Source organism: Sorghum bicolor, chromosome 6 (genome assembly GCF_000003195.3).
Source record: "Sorghum bicolor cultivar BTx623 chromosome 6, Sorghum_bicolor_NCBIv3, whole genome shotgun sequence".
Taxonomy (NCBI): Eukaryota; Viridiplantae; Streptophyta; class Magnoliopsida; order Poales; family Poaceae; genus Sorghum; species Sorghum bicolor.
Window position 1 is genome coordinate 59,325,910 of NC_012875.2, and position 17,105 is coordinate 59,343,014.

The window sequence follows — 17,105 nt, forward strand, 5'->3', positions numbered from 1 at the left end:
GCCTCAGACGACTTTTCTCGACTATTTTCTTTACGATTTCCACGTCACCTAGGCAGCAGCCTGCAGCAACTCACCACCACCGGCGAGACTGTAACACGAGAGGGAAATCTGTTAGCTCAGCAGCTCGTCAGGCATGGCGGCCGCCGTGGCGCTGACCCCGGCCTCTCCAGCGCGCCTCCCTGTCCCCTTCCGCAGCCACCGCGACGGCCGGGTGCGCCTCTCGACCCGCCGCCCCCGCTACTCCGCGGGGCGCTGCAGAGCCACGGCCCAGACCTTCCAGGGGGGCGCCGCCGCCAGCTACGCCCGCGAGATGGAGCGCCTCTCCGCCAAGGAGTCCCTTCTCCTCGCCGTGAGCTCTTCCTCTTCCTCTGCTCCCTCTTCTCAGTCTCTCGTCTAGTGCTACTTGCTGACCTTCCTGTGACGTGCCTGAGGGAGGCTCATGTCCCACACCCTACCAAATTGTAGGCACTATACTGTCGAGTCTTAAACCTGCAATTTTCGTCTAAATTTCACTTCGATTTTTCACTCCGCAATCTCAGAAATTAGGAAACGATAGCTTTCCATGATTGTGTGTCTGATTTGTGAAATGACAGTTGAGTCAGCTTGTTGGTACTGAACTTTGGAGGTATTTCTCAACTAGGGTATGTGAATTTCTTCTTATCAATTTTCAGTTTAAAGATGCTGGGGGTTTTGAGGCCTTGGTCAGCGGGAAGACCAGTGAGATGCAGAGGATCGATGTCAATGAGCGAATTGTTGGACTTGAACGCTTGAATCCGACACCACGCCCCACAACGTAAGTGTTACAGCTAATAAAAAAACATATTATGTGCTGTATCTTGCTTGAGATACTTTTCATAGCAACCCGATGGTTTGAGCAAGATGATTTTCTGTGTAAGCATGTTACATTTACTTGAATTCCATAACACCTATTTACCTTGCAGGTCGCCGTTTCTGGAGGGTCGATGGAATTTTGAATGGTTTGGTGATAGCAGTCCTGGAGCATTTGCGGCCCGCCTTCTGTTTGAGTATGTCCCTGTCACTGTTTGTTGGGTGCAAGTTATAACTTCAATATTTAATTTGACTTGAATTCAGTTTAAGTCAAGCTTCTCCTGATAGCAAGTGTGTTCTAATTTGAAGGAGGTCACCTACAGCTGTTGCACACTTTACAGGACTTGATGTGTTGATCAAGGATGGATACTCCAAGCTCTCATCTAACCTCAAGTTTCTAAATACGGTAATGCCAGAAGATTTTAGGAGGGTACCTACTATTTTTTGCATATTTTATGGGATCCATCTCTGATTCTTAAGATTATTGTTTCTATGTGACATTTATGTGCCTGGCAAGTCAGTATCGCTTACAATTACAAGTTACAAGATGCAGGATTCACCTTTTATAATAAAGCCAGTCTGTGTCTATATCTGTGTTAGTAATAGATTGTGTGCAAAAGCTTGCATAAGCTGAGGATACTTGATAATTATGCTGAGTCATTTATTAGCAGGTCGTTAGTATCTGTATTATCTGGGAGCTGAATGTTTCTGTGTGATTGGGGATTATTTTATTGTTGCACAGCCATTCTCACTATTTAGCAACTTCTTTTTTTCTGTCTCCAGATACAAAGCAAGTTCCTACTGACGACTCAATTGTCCATTGAGGGCCCCATCAGGATGAAAGAGGAATACGTTGAGGGCCTTATAGAGATTCCCAGAATCAATGAAGAATCATTGCCTGAACAGTTAAAGGCGTTGCTTGGCCAAACTGCTGGAGCTCTACAACAACTTCCTAGCCCTATAAGGGATGCTGTTTCAGAGGGGCTTAAAGTGCCACTTGGTAAGTATGCAGTGCAGGGCTTCACACTCTTGTAGCAATATGCTAGTTTAGAATACGATAATTGCTGGAACTGTACTACCTGCTTAGATAAAGCAACTACTGATTTTGTTATGTGAATTCTTTTTGTCAATGAGTTCTTGCCAATTTATTTGCCAAAATATTAAATTGTTGAGGAACATGTTAACATTGGCAGTTGAGGAATGCTTCTTTGGCTTACTCTCAGGGTTAGGAAACAGAATCGGTCCTAATATTGGGAGGGATCCAATAGTTTATAGGGTCATACAAAAAACCTTTTATGATTTTTGAAAAGTGACATTCCTTTTTTACATGTAAATTTAACAGTCATTTGATTTACGTTTTGATGAATGGTGGAGAAAAGTTGATAATGCTGTGGGGATTTGAGGAAGGGTCTGAATCCCTAGTCATTCTGGGAGCCTGGAGCATTTGGCGGCATAAAAATGATTGCGTTTTCAATGGTATAACCCCAAATGTTAATATGGTTCTGGCTTTGGCAAGGGAAGAGGCCCATTGGTGGAGCCTGGCAGGAGCTAAAGGGATCTACCTTCCCATTGCTGGAGGAGCAGCCTAATGGGCTGCTGTAGCTGTTGGGTTGTCCTAGTTTCCATGTACTGTGTGTGTGTGTGGGTTTGGGTCTACGTATGACTCTCTTCTTTTATTAATACAATGATGATACACAGCTCTCCTGCGTGTTCGAGAAAAAAAAATACGTTTTGATTTGGTTGGTTGTATCGTATTGGAGTTGGACTATAGTACGTCAGTATAGTTATGGTAGTTTTCATGCCATCGTTGCATGAGTGCATAATAGCTGCATTCCATGACTTCTGTAGTTACATTACATTCCTTTATTAATTACAGGTGGAGCATTTCAACGCTTATTCATGATCTCTTACTTGGATGAAGAAATATTGGTATGTTTCTTTAAATGTACTTGCAGGGGTACTAAATTCATTTGCACTGATATATGGTTATCTCAGCAGTCAGCACAATCACAAGACATGACACAGTGTTTAGTTATTGTACTTTCTAAAGAAAACAAGAGCCACAAACAGAATAGAGACAACAAATTGGTTGTCATGCTCATGCACTTATTGAATTTCTTGTTCAGCCCTTATCAGACTTCAATTCTTAAGCTCATTGAGTTGAAGGCTGATGACCAACTGAATCAGAGTGCGACAAAGGTTTATTGTCATTCATTGTGCGCAGTTTAAGGACCTGTTTGGATACCAAGGGCTAATTATTGTTGCCAGCTAAAAGTTAGCCAAAAATAGCTCTAACCCATCTAAACAGGGGGCTAATAGGTGGACTAATTTATTAGCCAAGCCTCCAAATAGTTAGCCAACTAGCTGGCCCAACCCCTACTAGTGTGGGCTAATTTTTAGCTCCAGCTAATAACTAGTTCTAGCTGATTGAAACAGCCCCCAAATACCTCGCTTAATTGAGTACACATTCAGCATGCTATACACAATAGCTAAGAGAAGGAGAAATGGTTTGAATTTGAACAAACATACATCTCTGATATTTTTTGCAGCCACAGATAAGACACTAGTAATTATCACCATTCCAGATTAACTGTTTATTGTGTTCTCTCATTTTGACTGGACTCTCCCTGTCACTGTCATTGTCCACCTGATTGCCAGGAAGAGGAATGACTCTTCCCTGAAGCCTTCTATTTGGATTTGTTTACATGAATGCGGATGGATAGTTTAAACCTTATGTTACTTTACCTAATATTAATTTTGTACCATGGTGAGGGGTTGAGGGGGGGGGGGGATTACAACTTCTCACGGTTTTGATGTCATCTTTTTCAGATTATCAGAGATGCTGCTGGAGCACCTGATGTCTTAACCAGACTTGAGGGGCCACAACCGAATCCAGGTGATGGCACAGCAGATGCAGTGATATCAGAATATGAAAGCTAATGCCTCAGTGCTAACTGTAACTCCACACCTAGCTCCTGTTCATGGCTCCTTTCTCCTTCTCTTTGGTTATTTTCTCAGGCTCACGCATATATAAAGGCTGTAGTGTGGTCAACGATAACGACCGCATGAGTGTTTTTACTTAGTAGTACATCCCTTTCGGCTATTCTGAATGATAAATTCCAAGATACGGCCTGGTATCGTTCAATTCCGCCCGGAGCAAATGACAATGTGCCCCATGTCCAATGATGGTGTGCTAATGTAGAGGCCGTTCTGCTCTCATCAGCAGGGCAGCTGTGCAGCACCAGTGGCGACAGCAGCAACTACTCCCTCCCCCCCCCTCTCTCTCTCTCTCTCTCTCTCTCTAGAAAAAGCTGAATGATGCCACAGAGAGTTCTGCTCTTTTGTAAAACAATCAAAAGAACGCTCCGCGGTAGACGCAAAAATCTGTAACTTCATTTTTCTAGTGATCATGTCTGTTTCGCCCTACGAACGTGCGGCGCAAGTTCTGGTTCTAAACGAGTAAATAGTAACTGAATTCTGACAGATTAACACTTGGGAGTTCAGAGAAATCCCTTTCCATTTGCAGTCGCAGCGGCATTCAGAGGTAAAGAGACAGAGTAGAGTTCGAATCAAACACTGACAAAATTCGTTGTAAATGATAACAAAACTAATTCCGCATTTCCATCGGGCTCATGACACTATCAAAAAGACAGCTTTGGAACATGGACAAAGAGACGAACAGTGGAAGTACATATCCAGTGATTTATCGTTGCAAACCGAGCAAACTCGAGATCTTTCATCTCATAACTGTAAATTCTCATCATTCTCTAATGCAGGAACATAACTGTAAATTGTCATCGTTCTCTAGTGACTGACCAGGAGAATTTAGGGGGAAAATATGCCCGGCTCTGCCAGCGCATGCACCTGATCATCATCAGAAATTAAAACCGCCCACATGCACCTGATCAGAAATGAAAATCGGCCACGGCGTCCATGTCGCAGGAGCTGAAGAGGAAATCGTCGAGGCCCTGGCCCTGGTAGAAGCCGTCGTCGTAGCCGTCCAACTCAAGCGCGCGCAGGAACCCTCCCCCTTCTCCACCCGACGGAGACGACGACGTCTCGGCCTCCTGCTCCTTCTCCTTCATCTCGATCCCCGCCGCGGCGCCGAGGCCCTCGTCGCCCGCCGTGTGGTACGACGAGACCGAAGTCGGCGGCGACGGCGACGGCGACGGCGACGCGTCCCCGCCGGTGGACGAGGCCGACGACAACGCGCAGGAGCCCTTCTGGGGTGGCTTCCCGGTGAGCCGCTGGACGAGCTCGCGGAAGTGCCGGGCCTCCGTCTTGATGATGTGCGGCGCCAGGACGTGGATGATCCTGATCTTCCGCGGCGGCGCCTTCGCGATGGCGTGGGAGAGCCGCCGGTGCGCGGGCGGCTGCGATGACGATGCGCCGCGGGACGACGGGTACGGGAGCTTATTCTCAGCGTGCTTCATGGCGTCGCCGCCGGCCAGTCACCAGAGAGTGGTTCGTGTGTGTGTGTGAGAGAGAGAAGCCGATCGAAGGAGACGGAGGCTCAGTAGTACCCGCCACCGCCAGTGGAGAAGGAGCTGCGAGCACAGGAGGTTTATATAGACGCTGGGGCCGGGGCAGTTCGGTGCCCTTGGTCCTTGGATCTTGGATGCAGCGGCCTCTGCGTACAACGGAAAATCCAACGGTCCATCGGCGGCCTTTGCGGTACACCGTTTGCTCAATAATCTTACATTCATTATTAGTTTGTTCATATATAATTGGTGCATTCATTTTCAAGCGATAGCATTCACACTTAACGATATGTCAGCATTCATACAATTATTATTTTGGATAAACTAATCTATAAGAGATGGTTTTTATACTATACAGTAGAAGCTAAAGTGTGTATAAGAAAAAAAAAAGGAGATATTTTGTTGGTCAAGAGGCTTTTCTTCTACATATCATTTTTGTGATTATTTTTATTATTGTTAAAGAGTGAGGTTTCTTGTTGTCAAATGTCGTCGTTTGGCTTGACAAGAGAGAATTCACAAGAGACGTAGGCATCAAGTTGACATAAGAAAGGACTGTGAGAAATAAATAAAGGGGTAAACGAGGTGACAAGGACCTCTCGTATTGAAAAGTTGGCCACTGCAGCGCATGCATGTACACTTGGTACTTTTCCAGGGGCGATTAACTTTAAGACCATATGTACTTGTCATCCCCTACATGTCTTTAATAATACTTATCTATCTCTCATCTACAACATCCATACGTATGTGTGTGCCGAGTTGGCTATGTACAATTTCCTTGGACCTTTTATGGTGTTGAAAAGTTGAGGCGTTGTGTGCATGAATATACGCGGTTTTGAAGAATATGAATCATGCATCTATATTCAAGCCAGGGAGGTCATTGATCAGTACACATGTATTGCTTTTAATTCAAGAGTCCAACTTGTTTGTTTAGGTGCATGTCAACTAGTCGGCCCTGCTAGCTTGCCTCTGTATTCTTGCCGGCCCATTCTAGCTGTAACTCAAACAGTTAGCTAGCTGCTGGTACACTACTACAGGTATAATTTGTAAAGACGTCTCATTTTATGAATAGAGGTGCAGTGGTTCAATTTATAACCGCCTCTAAAATAGTTTCTGAAACGAGCGATCTCTAGAAATACATTTGTAGAAATAATTACTATTTAATTTTTAGCCACCTCTACAAATGTCCTGGCTCCAGATGTAGACACCTCTACAAATGGAAGTCTAGAGGTGGCTAGACCTAAAGTTGCTTCTAAAAATCAAATTCTAGAGGCTGCTAGATCTGAGCCATTTCTAAAAATAAGTGCAGCATGTTAAAATTCATAACTTTTACGAATGTACTCGAATGAAGATAAACTTAATATGAAAATTGTATATCTCAAAGTTATCTGCAACTTTATAGTTGATATACTTTTCCTTTGAATTCATTTGGACCCAATAAATTTTGTTTGAAGTCCTCACATTTTGAAATTTAATTTTTTTGATTTTTTCAAACGATCTCATGTACAAAAACAACCAAAACCAAAGTTATAGAGCTAAAAAAGATATACAATATTATAGATGCAAACGTTTTTATTTAAAATAATATATGGTGCAAAATTTAGTTTGAAGTCCTCACATATTGGAATTTGATTTTTATAAAATGACCTCGGATGGATAAATGAAAAAAAACTAAAGTTGTAGATCTCATAGAGTTATAAAACTTTGTGGTTGATAATCTTTTCATTTGAAATCATTTATTCACGGAACATCATGTTTGAGTTTCTCACACTTAAAATTCAAAATTTCCAAATGACACAGGATGGAGAAATAAGGGACATAAGTGACTTTAGGGTGGAATGGTTAGAGGAGCTCCATGTGAGGCCACATGTCTCATGCTCGAGTCTCTACTGATGTGTAGCGTGCGTGTTTTTACATGAAAAATCATGTGACTTATGACCACAAAAGTGTGGCCACCTAACGAGGCCTCCATGAATTTATGACTTTTTGGATGATTTCTGATTTCAGCAATACATGAACAAAGGCATTCGTCTCTACAAAATGGTGATATAATTTTTAGCACAACAGAAGAAATCTACAACCATTTGTAACAGGAAAGATAGTTTATAGGAGATAAGAACTTTGGAAAGCATGACTTGAACCTGCCTTTTTTAGATAAAAGAATAAAAGTATTCTGGCCCCCCATATTCACCAGCAGATGGGTACAACCGATTTGTTTAGAAAAAAAAGGTTTGAACCGCTCTCTACTACGTAGAACACACATGCAACAAGGTCAATATAGAACATGACATAACATAGACAAATGAAGACACTTAGATCTCTAAATATCTCTATTGCTTCCAACATGCTCTTCCAAACACCTCTAACACCAATACCTCCAAATGCCATCTATTCTTCATCACCATTCTGTCTTCCACTTTAGATAACTAGGAGTCTAGGACCATTACCTGCAAGGAGTTAGAATTCTTCTTATGGAAATTTAACATTGTATCGTTTCTATTCCACCAAAAAGCCCAGGACATTGCTGCCAAACTCACAATCATCTAGCTTCTTGGACTTGGACGAAAATTCATAAACCACGACCCAAATGAAGTGAATATTATTGTTGAATGGTTGAATATTGCAAGCGATGAACAACACATTCCACAAGCATCTCACCATAGGACACAGGGACGAAGCCAGAAAAAAATTTAGGGGGGCTGAACAAAAGTTCTACATCGACTTAGCTCTACTATTACCCCTCATAATTATAGATTAATGATGAAATTCACAAAATATATCTAAAAAATAAAGTTCTTAGCCCACCCTACCTTATAAATTTGTGTCTAAAATTAGAAGGAGAACACTAGAAATTCTACTAGACCAGCAGCGGTAGGGGGGGTTGGAGCCCCCCTAGCCCCACTGCTGGCTTCGTCGCTGATAGGACACTCAAAAAAGAGATATTTCACTATCTCCTTTAAACCACAAAAAGCTACAACAATCATTCCTTTTCCACCTCCTTTTAACAAGTTAACTTTTGTAAGTATGACCCCTCTTTTTAAATACTAGAGGAAAAACTTAATTTTCAATGGGAGCTTTGCCTTGAAAACAAATCATTCCCACCAAACGTCTCCTTCACGATGTCCTTAGAGCATCCCAACCGTTTTGCATAATTGGTTTGGCAAATGAGGGAGTTTGTCAAGTCTCATAAAAATATGACAAAGGTGAAAAGAGGCAATCTCCAATGGTTTGGCATTAATCACTTCGCGCCAATTTCCCAATGCCAAGTGTGAACAGGTTTGGCATATATGCCAATCCTTCCTCTCTTTTTGCTAAGTTAACAAAATTGCAAAGTCTAAATGCCAAACCGTTGGATAAGTGTTTTTAAGACTTTTTTACAAATACATGAATGCAAAGCTTATTTGCAAAACGGTTGAATGCTCATAAAGTTGAGTAGAAAATTCACCATTTTTCCTCGACCGCCATAGAGACTTATCCTTATTCCCATTCAAATTGTCAGACACAACTAAGGAGACCAAATTAAACCATCCATCCAACATTTCACCGACTAACGCCCTTCTAAATTTTTGGACACGAGTTTGGATAACGGGAATAAGCATTTTTTTCTTCGTTCATACGACACGAGTTTGGTAAATTGGTAATATATAGTAGTCCATGAATCCGAGTACGTAGCAGTTGAATACGTGTCGATCGGCTTCATGGTATACGTGACACGGTGTGTAAAATCCCAAACCGTACATACGTCTCAACTAGCAGGTCTACTGAACCGGTGCCAAAAAGTGAAGTCTACGGATCCGTGTTGTTTTTATTTATATATGCTCCCTGGAACGGTAGATGAGAAGGAAGCTAATAAGCGCGTTTTCATACGTGCCTGGATGCGCACCACACCACACACTGATGACCCTGACGCATGCTTTGTCTTGTGCAACGAAGACTTGAGTGACATTATTAATTTATTGACGCAGCCATACTAGTCCAGATCATTGACGACGGTGTGTGTGTGTGTGTGTAGTAGTAGTAGTGCTTGGTTAGTTTTCGGTGGTAGAACGAAAAATTGTTGTCGACCGTGTCCTGCTGCGTGATCGATGTACTCTCATGTACGTAGCTAGTAGTGTGGTAATGGTATAAGCTGTGGTAAGATGACGGAGATGGCGACTTGGGTCCTCATCTTTTTCATTCATCGATGGATTTAATTTCGGGCAGTTGTCGATGACGTGACAGGGTCTCTGGCCGTGTGCAACTGGGAGTCGTGGTTACGGAGTTCTCCCTCTATCCCAAAAGAAGAATGTCATTTTCATTTCTCCGAAAGTCCTCCGTCATAAAAGAAGATATTATTCTCATTAATTTCTTAAAGAAGTTAAATATTTTTAACTTTAATCAAATATATACATAGAAAATATTAATATCACTAGAAAATACTTTTTTTGTCGCTTTTCTTTTGTTGGTATTTTTTTTGTTGGTGTACCAAGAAGAAAATTAATTTTCTAACTTCATAGTTTAATTAAATTCTGGTTTCTAGTAGTGATCATCCAAACAACGTCAACTAATTTCTCGTGTAAGCTTCAGTAGTAAGGGCACTCACAATGTAGTCTAAAATTATTTATTACCTCAAATAATGTAAACTTAAAATTTAAATAAGATTTGGAGTCTTATTTTTTCCTACCTCTTTCTTCAATAAATCCATATCAGTAAAATATCATAAATAATATGTGATTAATTGTCTTAAACTCTGTGATATAGTCTTGTACGCAGTCCTCAGACCACAACCGGCACGAATGAACGATCCATGCGTTGGACCGCTGCAGCTTTCCTAGCTAGATGGATTCTTTAGCAGCTTCCTCGGCGACGAACCCTGTCGGCAAACCGTGGCGTGTGTGCTGCGCACAGGCCGGCAGGCTCCCCAGCCAGCAGCCATCGGCGAGCGACCGCACGAATTGAAGTCGATCGCCGACGACGACCGATCGAGTCATCGAGAGTATGTCGCTAATTCGGCTCAGGTTCCGTGTCACGAACGCACGAACCCCAAGGGTCATATTCGCATTGCGATGTGATCTCCCTGCCTCCCGCTCCCGCCGGGTTTGTTTGTTTTTTTTTTTTTCCGCCCGTAGGACTAGGAATATCTTGCGCGCTCTCCCGCCGTACGTTGCTCCGCTTTCGCGTTGATTTGCATGCATGGCGAGTGTGAGTGAGCCACGGCGGCCTGCGCGCACGACCGCGCACGTACACGATCGAGAGAATATCCCAACCACCACTTGATTCGCACGCACGGCCGGCCGGCCTGTCTCACACAAGCCGCATGAGCGAGCGCCCAAGTACGTAGTACGTGTGCAGAGCGCGGCATGGGTGCAGTCGATAGTCGATCGTCGGTTGTTGCATGCATGCATGTCCAGCGCGCGCACTCAAGCAGAACCGCGAGTCGTATACTCAGGCCTCCGTCGCATCAAATCTTGCGACACATGCATTATGCATTAAATATACATGAAAACAAAAACTAATTGCACTGTTCATCTGTAAATCGCGAGATGAATCTTTTAAGCCTAGTTACTTCATGATTGGACAATGTTTGTCAAATAAAAACGAAATTGCTACAGTGTCATTTCCAAAAGTTTTTGTGAACTGAACAAGGCCTCATACTACGCTCATACGTGCATGCACGGCCAACAATATATATAATGCATCATGCATGTTGTGAGCCTCTCGTGTCACTCGATGACTGACTGGCCGCCGCAAGCATATATAGCATGCTCGATCTGGCGCGTGGTATGTATATCCAAATAAATTGGAAAGGAAATTAATTAAAACAGGCCAATTTTGAAATGAATTCGAGTTTGAGGAACCCGTGACATCAATCTGTTGTTTTAGGAACACGTACGTAGTGGAGATGTGCGTAGCGAAACTATGCATACAAAAAAAACAATTACCTATTGAAGTTTCTAAAACTCGTAAAAGGTTTCAGATGCAAATTAGTGTTTTTGAAATTTAAGAAGAATACTACGCTTTTATAAGATCTTTGGTTTCATAGCGCCACGAAATGATTAGATATGTTTCCCTGAAACTCTACAAATATTATTTTTCATGCAACAGAACATAGTATATAAATAATAAGTTAATTAAGAGAGAAAAAAAAAACAAGGCGAAGGAGCAGAGTCAGCAAGCCAGTATGGATAAACTAATTTGGACCACTACAAATCCGTTTAGGCCCAACGCGAACCTACGGCTTACTGCCTGATCCCTTCTCCCCAGGCCCAGATAAAATACACCCCCAACAGAAGGCCCAATGCAGATAAAGTTGCACCTTATGCGCGCGTGATCCGTGATTGGACCATAAACTAGGCCTTGCCTACGTCGATCGGCACCGCCACCCCCGCATCGCGTAACGTCACAGGACTCCGTAACCGACATAGATAGAGATCGAACGGGCTACGGGACGCCGCCGCCGCTTTCGGCTCGGGTGAAAGGCGCAAACGAAACGGGCGCACGTACGCGCACCGAAAACTTCCGCTTCCTTCCCCACCACGAATTCAAATTTCAAAAAAACCGTCCTCGCGCGCCAGCCGAATTGAACCGACCTCGCCTCGATCCCATCCCTAGCTCCCCATATAAAAACGAAACGCCCGCCTCTCGTGATCTCCCCTCCACGTCCACCACCACTCGATCCAGCTTGCCTGGAAGCACGTACGCGACCGGGGCCGATCGAGCCGCCCGCTCTCTCCTCCTCAGTCGTCAGTTGATCCTCACCGACGGCGGCTGACATGGCAGCAGCAGCAGCCACGGACGTGGTCGGCTTGGTGGACGACCTCGACGTCGACGACCTCGACGTCATCCAAGCCTTGGATTTGGTGGACATGCTGGCCGACGACGATCGAGAGTTCCGCGGCGGCGGCGCTTGCTACTACTCCGCCATCTTTTCCGACGCCGACACTGTTAGCCACTGCAGGCGCGTCGTCTGCGAAGACGGCGACGGCGACAGCGGCGCGGCAGCCGCGTGTGCCTGGCTCCTGGCGGGGCTGGACGACGACAAGGACTGCGGCGACGGGGCGGAAGAAGAAGAAGAAGAACAAGCAGGGTTGTCGCCGGCGTCCTCCGGCGTCACGGACGACGGGGCCCTGGCGATGGCGGCGGGGGACGACGCCGACGCCGAGGCCATATCGGCATACATGGCTGAGCTGGAGCGGTTCCTCCTGGAGGACGACGACGACGACGAACAAGCGGAGGTGGATCAGGGCCTTCTCGGCGTCGTCTACGACTACTTCGCCGGTGACCAGCTGCTTGCCACCGCCGAGGTCGTCTCGGCCACGGGGAGTACTGAGGCGACTGACGGAGAGGAAGAGGAGAATAGCGACGACGTTCTTGCCGCGCGAGAGGACGAACAGTCGGCCTCGAGGAAGCGCGCAAGGTATGAGTGAAGTTTTTTTCAGGATCATGCTTGTAACTTGCAAGGATCGTGCATGTACTGCAGTTTTATCACTGCCCCCTCACATCGATCACATGATTCATCAAGTTTTTAGAATCTTGGCAATGCTTAGCTAGCTAGGAAATGAAGGTGCCGGGTCGAAATGGAGCCAGGCATGCAGCAAGCTGTAAATAATTAGCACTTGTAATTTTAGGCAAATTTCGATCGATGTCAAATTTGGGACTGCCTGCCTAGCCATTGTTGTTTATTTATTTATAAACAATGCAAGCTTTATATTAGCTTGGTCGTATCTAGCGATTGTTTTTCTTGATATCTATGGCAGAAACAAACTTTGAATCTTTCTGCTCCAAATTGAAATATTATTAGGAACAAGATCAAGGGAACGCCATGGAGAGAGCTGGAGGTGATGAATCTGATGTTGATGCATCTCGCTCAGATCCAAGTGCCAGCAGCACCTTGGACTACAAGAAATAAGGCTTTACATGACAATTTCTGGTGACGTTCTAAGAAAATATTATAGAATTCTACTATCTGTGACGTTTTATTTTTGAGATGATAAATCTATGATGATTGGTTTAGTTGTCGTCACTGATGGACGTCACAGATGTTATTCCCTTGCAAAATGATGCAAGATCAAGAGTATTGGATATCGAGCCCAAGACATATATATTTATTTTAGATTAGTACATTAATAAAAATAGAAATAAATCATTTACTTTATTGATTAGTAATTTAATGCACTTTTACTTTTTTGTGGCAACCTTGGCTCCATGGTCACACACGTTTGCCTTAATTAAATAGCTAATGCACGTTAGCTTGTTGAACTAAATAGCCAAGGCAATTAAACTAGTGATTGAAATGGTAGGCAAACACGTAAACGTATCTATATTACTTGCCTCATCATCTTATATTGTTCCGAGGTGGACACTTGACAAGAGCAGCCCACCAAGGCCCATTATCGACTTCAGTATATATTGATTTGTGAAACCCTAAGCCCAGCACATTATCCCCACGCCTCTGCTCCTGCCGCCGCGAGTCGCGAGTTGCGAGCGCGGTGCTTCTCTCCCCGTCGCGAGCGGGGTGCTTCTCTCCCAGTCGCGAGTCGCGAGCGCGGTGCCGGGCGCTGCAAGACATCCGGCTGACACCCAGCCCCTTCTCCATGGCGCGCTACACGTAGAAGTGGGTCGTCATCGACACGCTGCGTCGTCACCACGCGTACTGCCAACGAACGGGGCGCCATGGCTCGAATCCGGCGGCCTCCCTCCGTCTCCCCTCAGATCTCGCAGGTACGGCGAGCTCCCTCCCTCTCCCTCAGCAGCGCATGGCTATCAGCGCGCGGTCAGGTAGATCCAGCGGCTCATCCCTCCCTCCCTTCCTCTCCTCCCAGATCCGGCGTAGGTGCGGTGAACCGCGGGATTGTGCCATCGCCCGCTGCCCAGAAGAGAGATAGGACTCCGATTTTCATTGACTTCGTCAGCGGCAAATCATATCTATTGCTCCTTCTCCTCCTGTGCGTAAAGATCGTTCATAGTCTGAATTTTGTCACTGCATTGAAATTTTAGCAGCAGGGACCCACTCCTATTTCACAGCGTCGGAATAAATTTCAGAAATATAGGATGTGCACTTTATATCTTTTAATGAATCGATGGTGTACTGAACTCGAACTTGCAGTATACTCTTATTTCAACACAGGACATTTTCAATTGTAACATTCAGATTCACTTACCATATTATGACAACTGAAGTTGTTTACTTATATCAGGGTGCTGGACAACTTGAAAGACTATGTTGTATGAGCTGTCGTCAACGCAGTTGATCATCTGGGTACTGTTGCCTACAAATTGACAGATCTTTTCGAACAGCAAGCTTCTGAGGTGTCAACTTATGAACTGAAAGTTGCACGCCTGAACCAGGTAATGCCACTTATCTGCAATACTTGCATTGTAGGGCACTGAAACCATGCCAGTTCAGATACTGACGTTTTTTCAAATCTGTAGCAAATCTTGTCATATGCCAAGTCTACACAGACAAAGAAGGCATCAGGCAGTAGCAAATGATGGCAGCAAACATAAAACACCACAAGCACTATATCCTACCACGTAAGTGAATTTAGGAGTTTCTTATTTAATTTTCATGCATTTTCATATGTCACAGGAGTGTGTTTCCTGAAAGCTGTAGATTGTGTTTCTGTTTTCAGGTCAGAACGAGCTAGAGATAGTGTGGTGCAGCAAGAAGATCGTAGTGCTCACCGGCTCTTTTCGAAAGATTTTATTAGCAAATGATGAGTTAGTGTTGTACAAGCCAATAATAATTCGTGTGAACATTTGTACAAAAACAATTGTTGATGTATCAATAAAAATGATGAGCAATGTCTTGTAGCAATGTTGTGATGATGTGGCACAAATTTGTGATATAAAAACAAATTGTAACAATGCTGTGAAAATTTGGTAATAATTTGTGATGTTCTTTTTCGTCACTATGGTTTGGATATGGGCTGGTTATAGAAGATACACAACTAATGCATGACGATCACAAATTGCAATCTATGACGGCTTAATTAGGTCCAGCAAATGTATGACGTGAGATACATGACGGATTTTTTGATCGTCATGATAAGTTAACTATGACGTATTTTTGACGGTTTGTGACCAAAGTGATCGTCATGTAAAGCACCATTCCTTGTAGTATCAACGGGGAATTCCCCGTCGGTGAGTGCTTCCCCATCCCCGTCCCTATGGGGAAGAAACTCCCCCCATCCTCGTCCCACGAAATGTCACAGGAAAGATTTTCTCCCCATTCCCGTCCCTGTGCGGGGAATAATCCTCGTGGGGTTCTCTGTTTTCGTGTTAGTTCATATTAGTTTATGTGATGACAATTATTCGCATATTCACAAATTCATATTAATGGTATATAAACAAATCTCTTCTATAAAGATTCATATTTGATACTGAGAAAGTGAAGAATTACAGTTTTAATTTTGCTTATATATCATAATTATTGGTCCTTACAAGTATATGGGTCTTCAGAGTCGGGTCTCCCCGTTTGTAAGTGCTTATACATCATCTCCTGTTCTGCAAGTAGAATGTGGCCCAGTGGGCTTATCGCTTGATCTTGTGGACTTCGAGCTCAGCTCTCGAATGGGCCTCGAGTCTTGACCAAACAAGGGATACCCGATCAACTGCTGGGCCGACTGGTCTCAGGCCTTGTTTAGTTCACAAAAAAAATTTACAAAAATTTTCAGATTCTCCATCACATCGAATCTTTAGACAAATGCATGAAGTATTAAATATATACGAAAATAAAAACTAATTACACAGTTTGGTCGGAATTGACGAGATGAATCTTTTGAGTATAGTTAGTTTATGATTGGACAATATTTGTCAAATACAAACGAAAGTGCTACCGTGTCGATTTTCTAAAAATTTTTAGAACTAAACAAGGCCTCAGTGCAAGAGCGTCTCGGGTTGAACCCAAGCGCAAGAGGCAGGCCAACGGGATGCTCCCAGGGCTGAACTCGAGAGAAAATGGTGATGAAATGTCGTGCCGTTTCTCGATTTTCGTCTCTCGTTTTACATAAACCGTGCACCAGATCCGAGCCGACTTGTTTTGAAACCTCAACAGAAGATTTATCGGGATCAATACAATGTAGTATGATGTCATCGGAATATGTCACAAGATCCATCTACCATTTTCAGATTACCGTGTAAACGTCTGAGGAACAGCTGGTGTTTTAAGTGATTTCTGTTACTACGAAGAATAGATTCGTCAGCACAGCACTTACAAACACCACCAAGCTGTCATTGTGCCCCCTGCACAGTGTTCACATGCACTGCCAAAACAGCAGGCCTCCAAAACTCTTGATTGCTGGTGTATCTGCTCGACTACGTCGGCAGTCAAGTTTTTTAGGAGCATATCGGCGCAGCTGCTTACCTTAGCAGCCAAGTTCCTGGAACATAGGGTACGTGGTACGGGAACGTGGTACGTGGTATGACATTCTCATAAACTCTGGAACGTAGGGGGTATACAGCTTTGTCTCGTTCCTTTAAGTTGCGGAACGCGTTCCACTTTCCAAGGGAACGTGTGTCTGGGACGTGGTGGTTGGCTCAAGTAGTTTTACGTGTTGTTTTGAACCAAATGAGTTCGATTCCTAGCGTGGTATAGTTTACTGTTGTATATTTTGTTTCATTTTGGGCTGTCCAACTCCAAGTCTCCAACCATAAGGCTCATTGTAGGTCCAAGCCAATGAGTCAATCACCAACTATATTTTTTGCCGGTCGCCGCCGCCGGCCGCTCACGGACGGGCATGGCGCAGTATGCACACACACCACAAAGTTCCATAGTCACTTGGACTGACGTTTCTATGATTGCTTCTGCATATGATTCGC

At 44.1% G+C, this 17,105-nt stretch overlaps 2 protein-coding genes and 1 long non-coding RNA gene across 5 annotated transcripts; 2 read left to right on the forward strand and 1 right to left on the reverse strand.

The window, feature by feature from the left end:
- LOC8070285 (probable plastid-lipid-associated protein 13, chloroplastic) lies at positions 54 to 4,069 on the forward strand. Its single transcript, XM_002447238.2, has 7 exons — positions 54 to 349; positions 672 to 793; positions 942 to 1,025; positions 1,138 to 1,234; positions 1,612 to 1,828; positions 2,705 to 2,757; positions 3,658 to 4,069. Exons 1-7 carry the CDS (start codon positions 134 to 136, stop codon positions 3,766 to 3,768), a joined length of 900 nt encoding a protein of 299 aa, XP_002447283.1. The 5' UTR covers positions 54 to 133; the 3' UTR covers positions 3,769 to 4,069.
- Positions 3,901 to 5,356, reverse strand: LOC8070286 (VQ motif-containing protein 25). The gene has a single exon (XM_002448672.2). The coding sequence runs from the start codon at positions 5,259 to 5,261 to the stop codon at positions 4,734 to 4,736; it is 528 nt and encodes a 175-aa protein (XP_002448717.1). The 5' UTR covers positions 5,262 to 5,356; the 3' UTR covers positions 3,901 to 4,733.
- Positions 13,717 to 15,105, forward strand: LOC8082564. 3 transcript variants are annotated; one of them, XR_002453992.1, is made up of 5 exons: positions 13,717 to 14,006; positions 14,108 to 14,230; positions 14,483 to 14,633; positions 14,718 to 14,819; positions 14,918 to 15,105. It is a non-coding gene; the product is annotated as an uncharacterized LOC8082564 (long non-coding RNA). The 3 variants fall into 3 exon arrangements; XR_002453993.1 differs by lacking the exon at positions 14,108 to 14,230 and having other exon boundaries at positions 13,720 to 14,006; XR_002453994.1 differs by lacking the exons at positions 13,717 to 14,006; positions 14,108 to 14,230 and adding an exon at positions 14,047 to 14,063.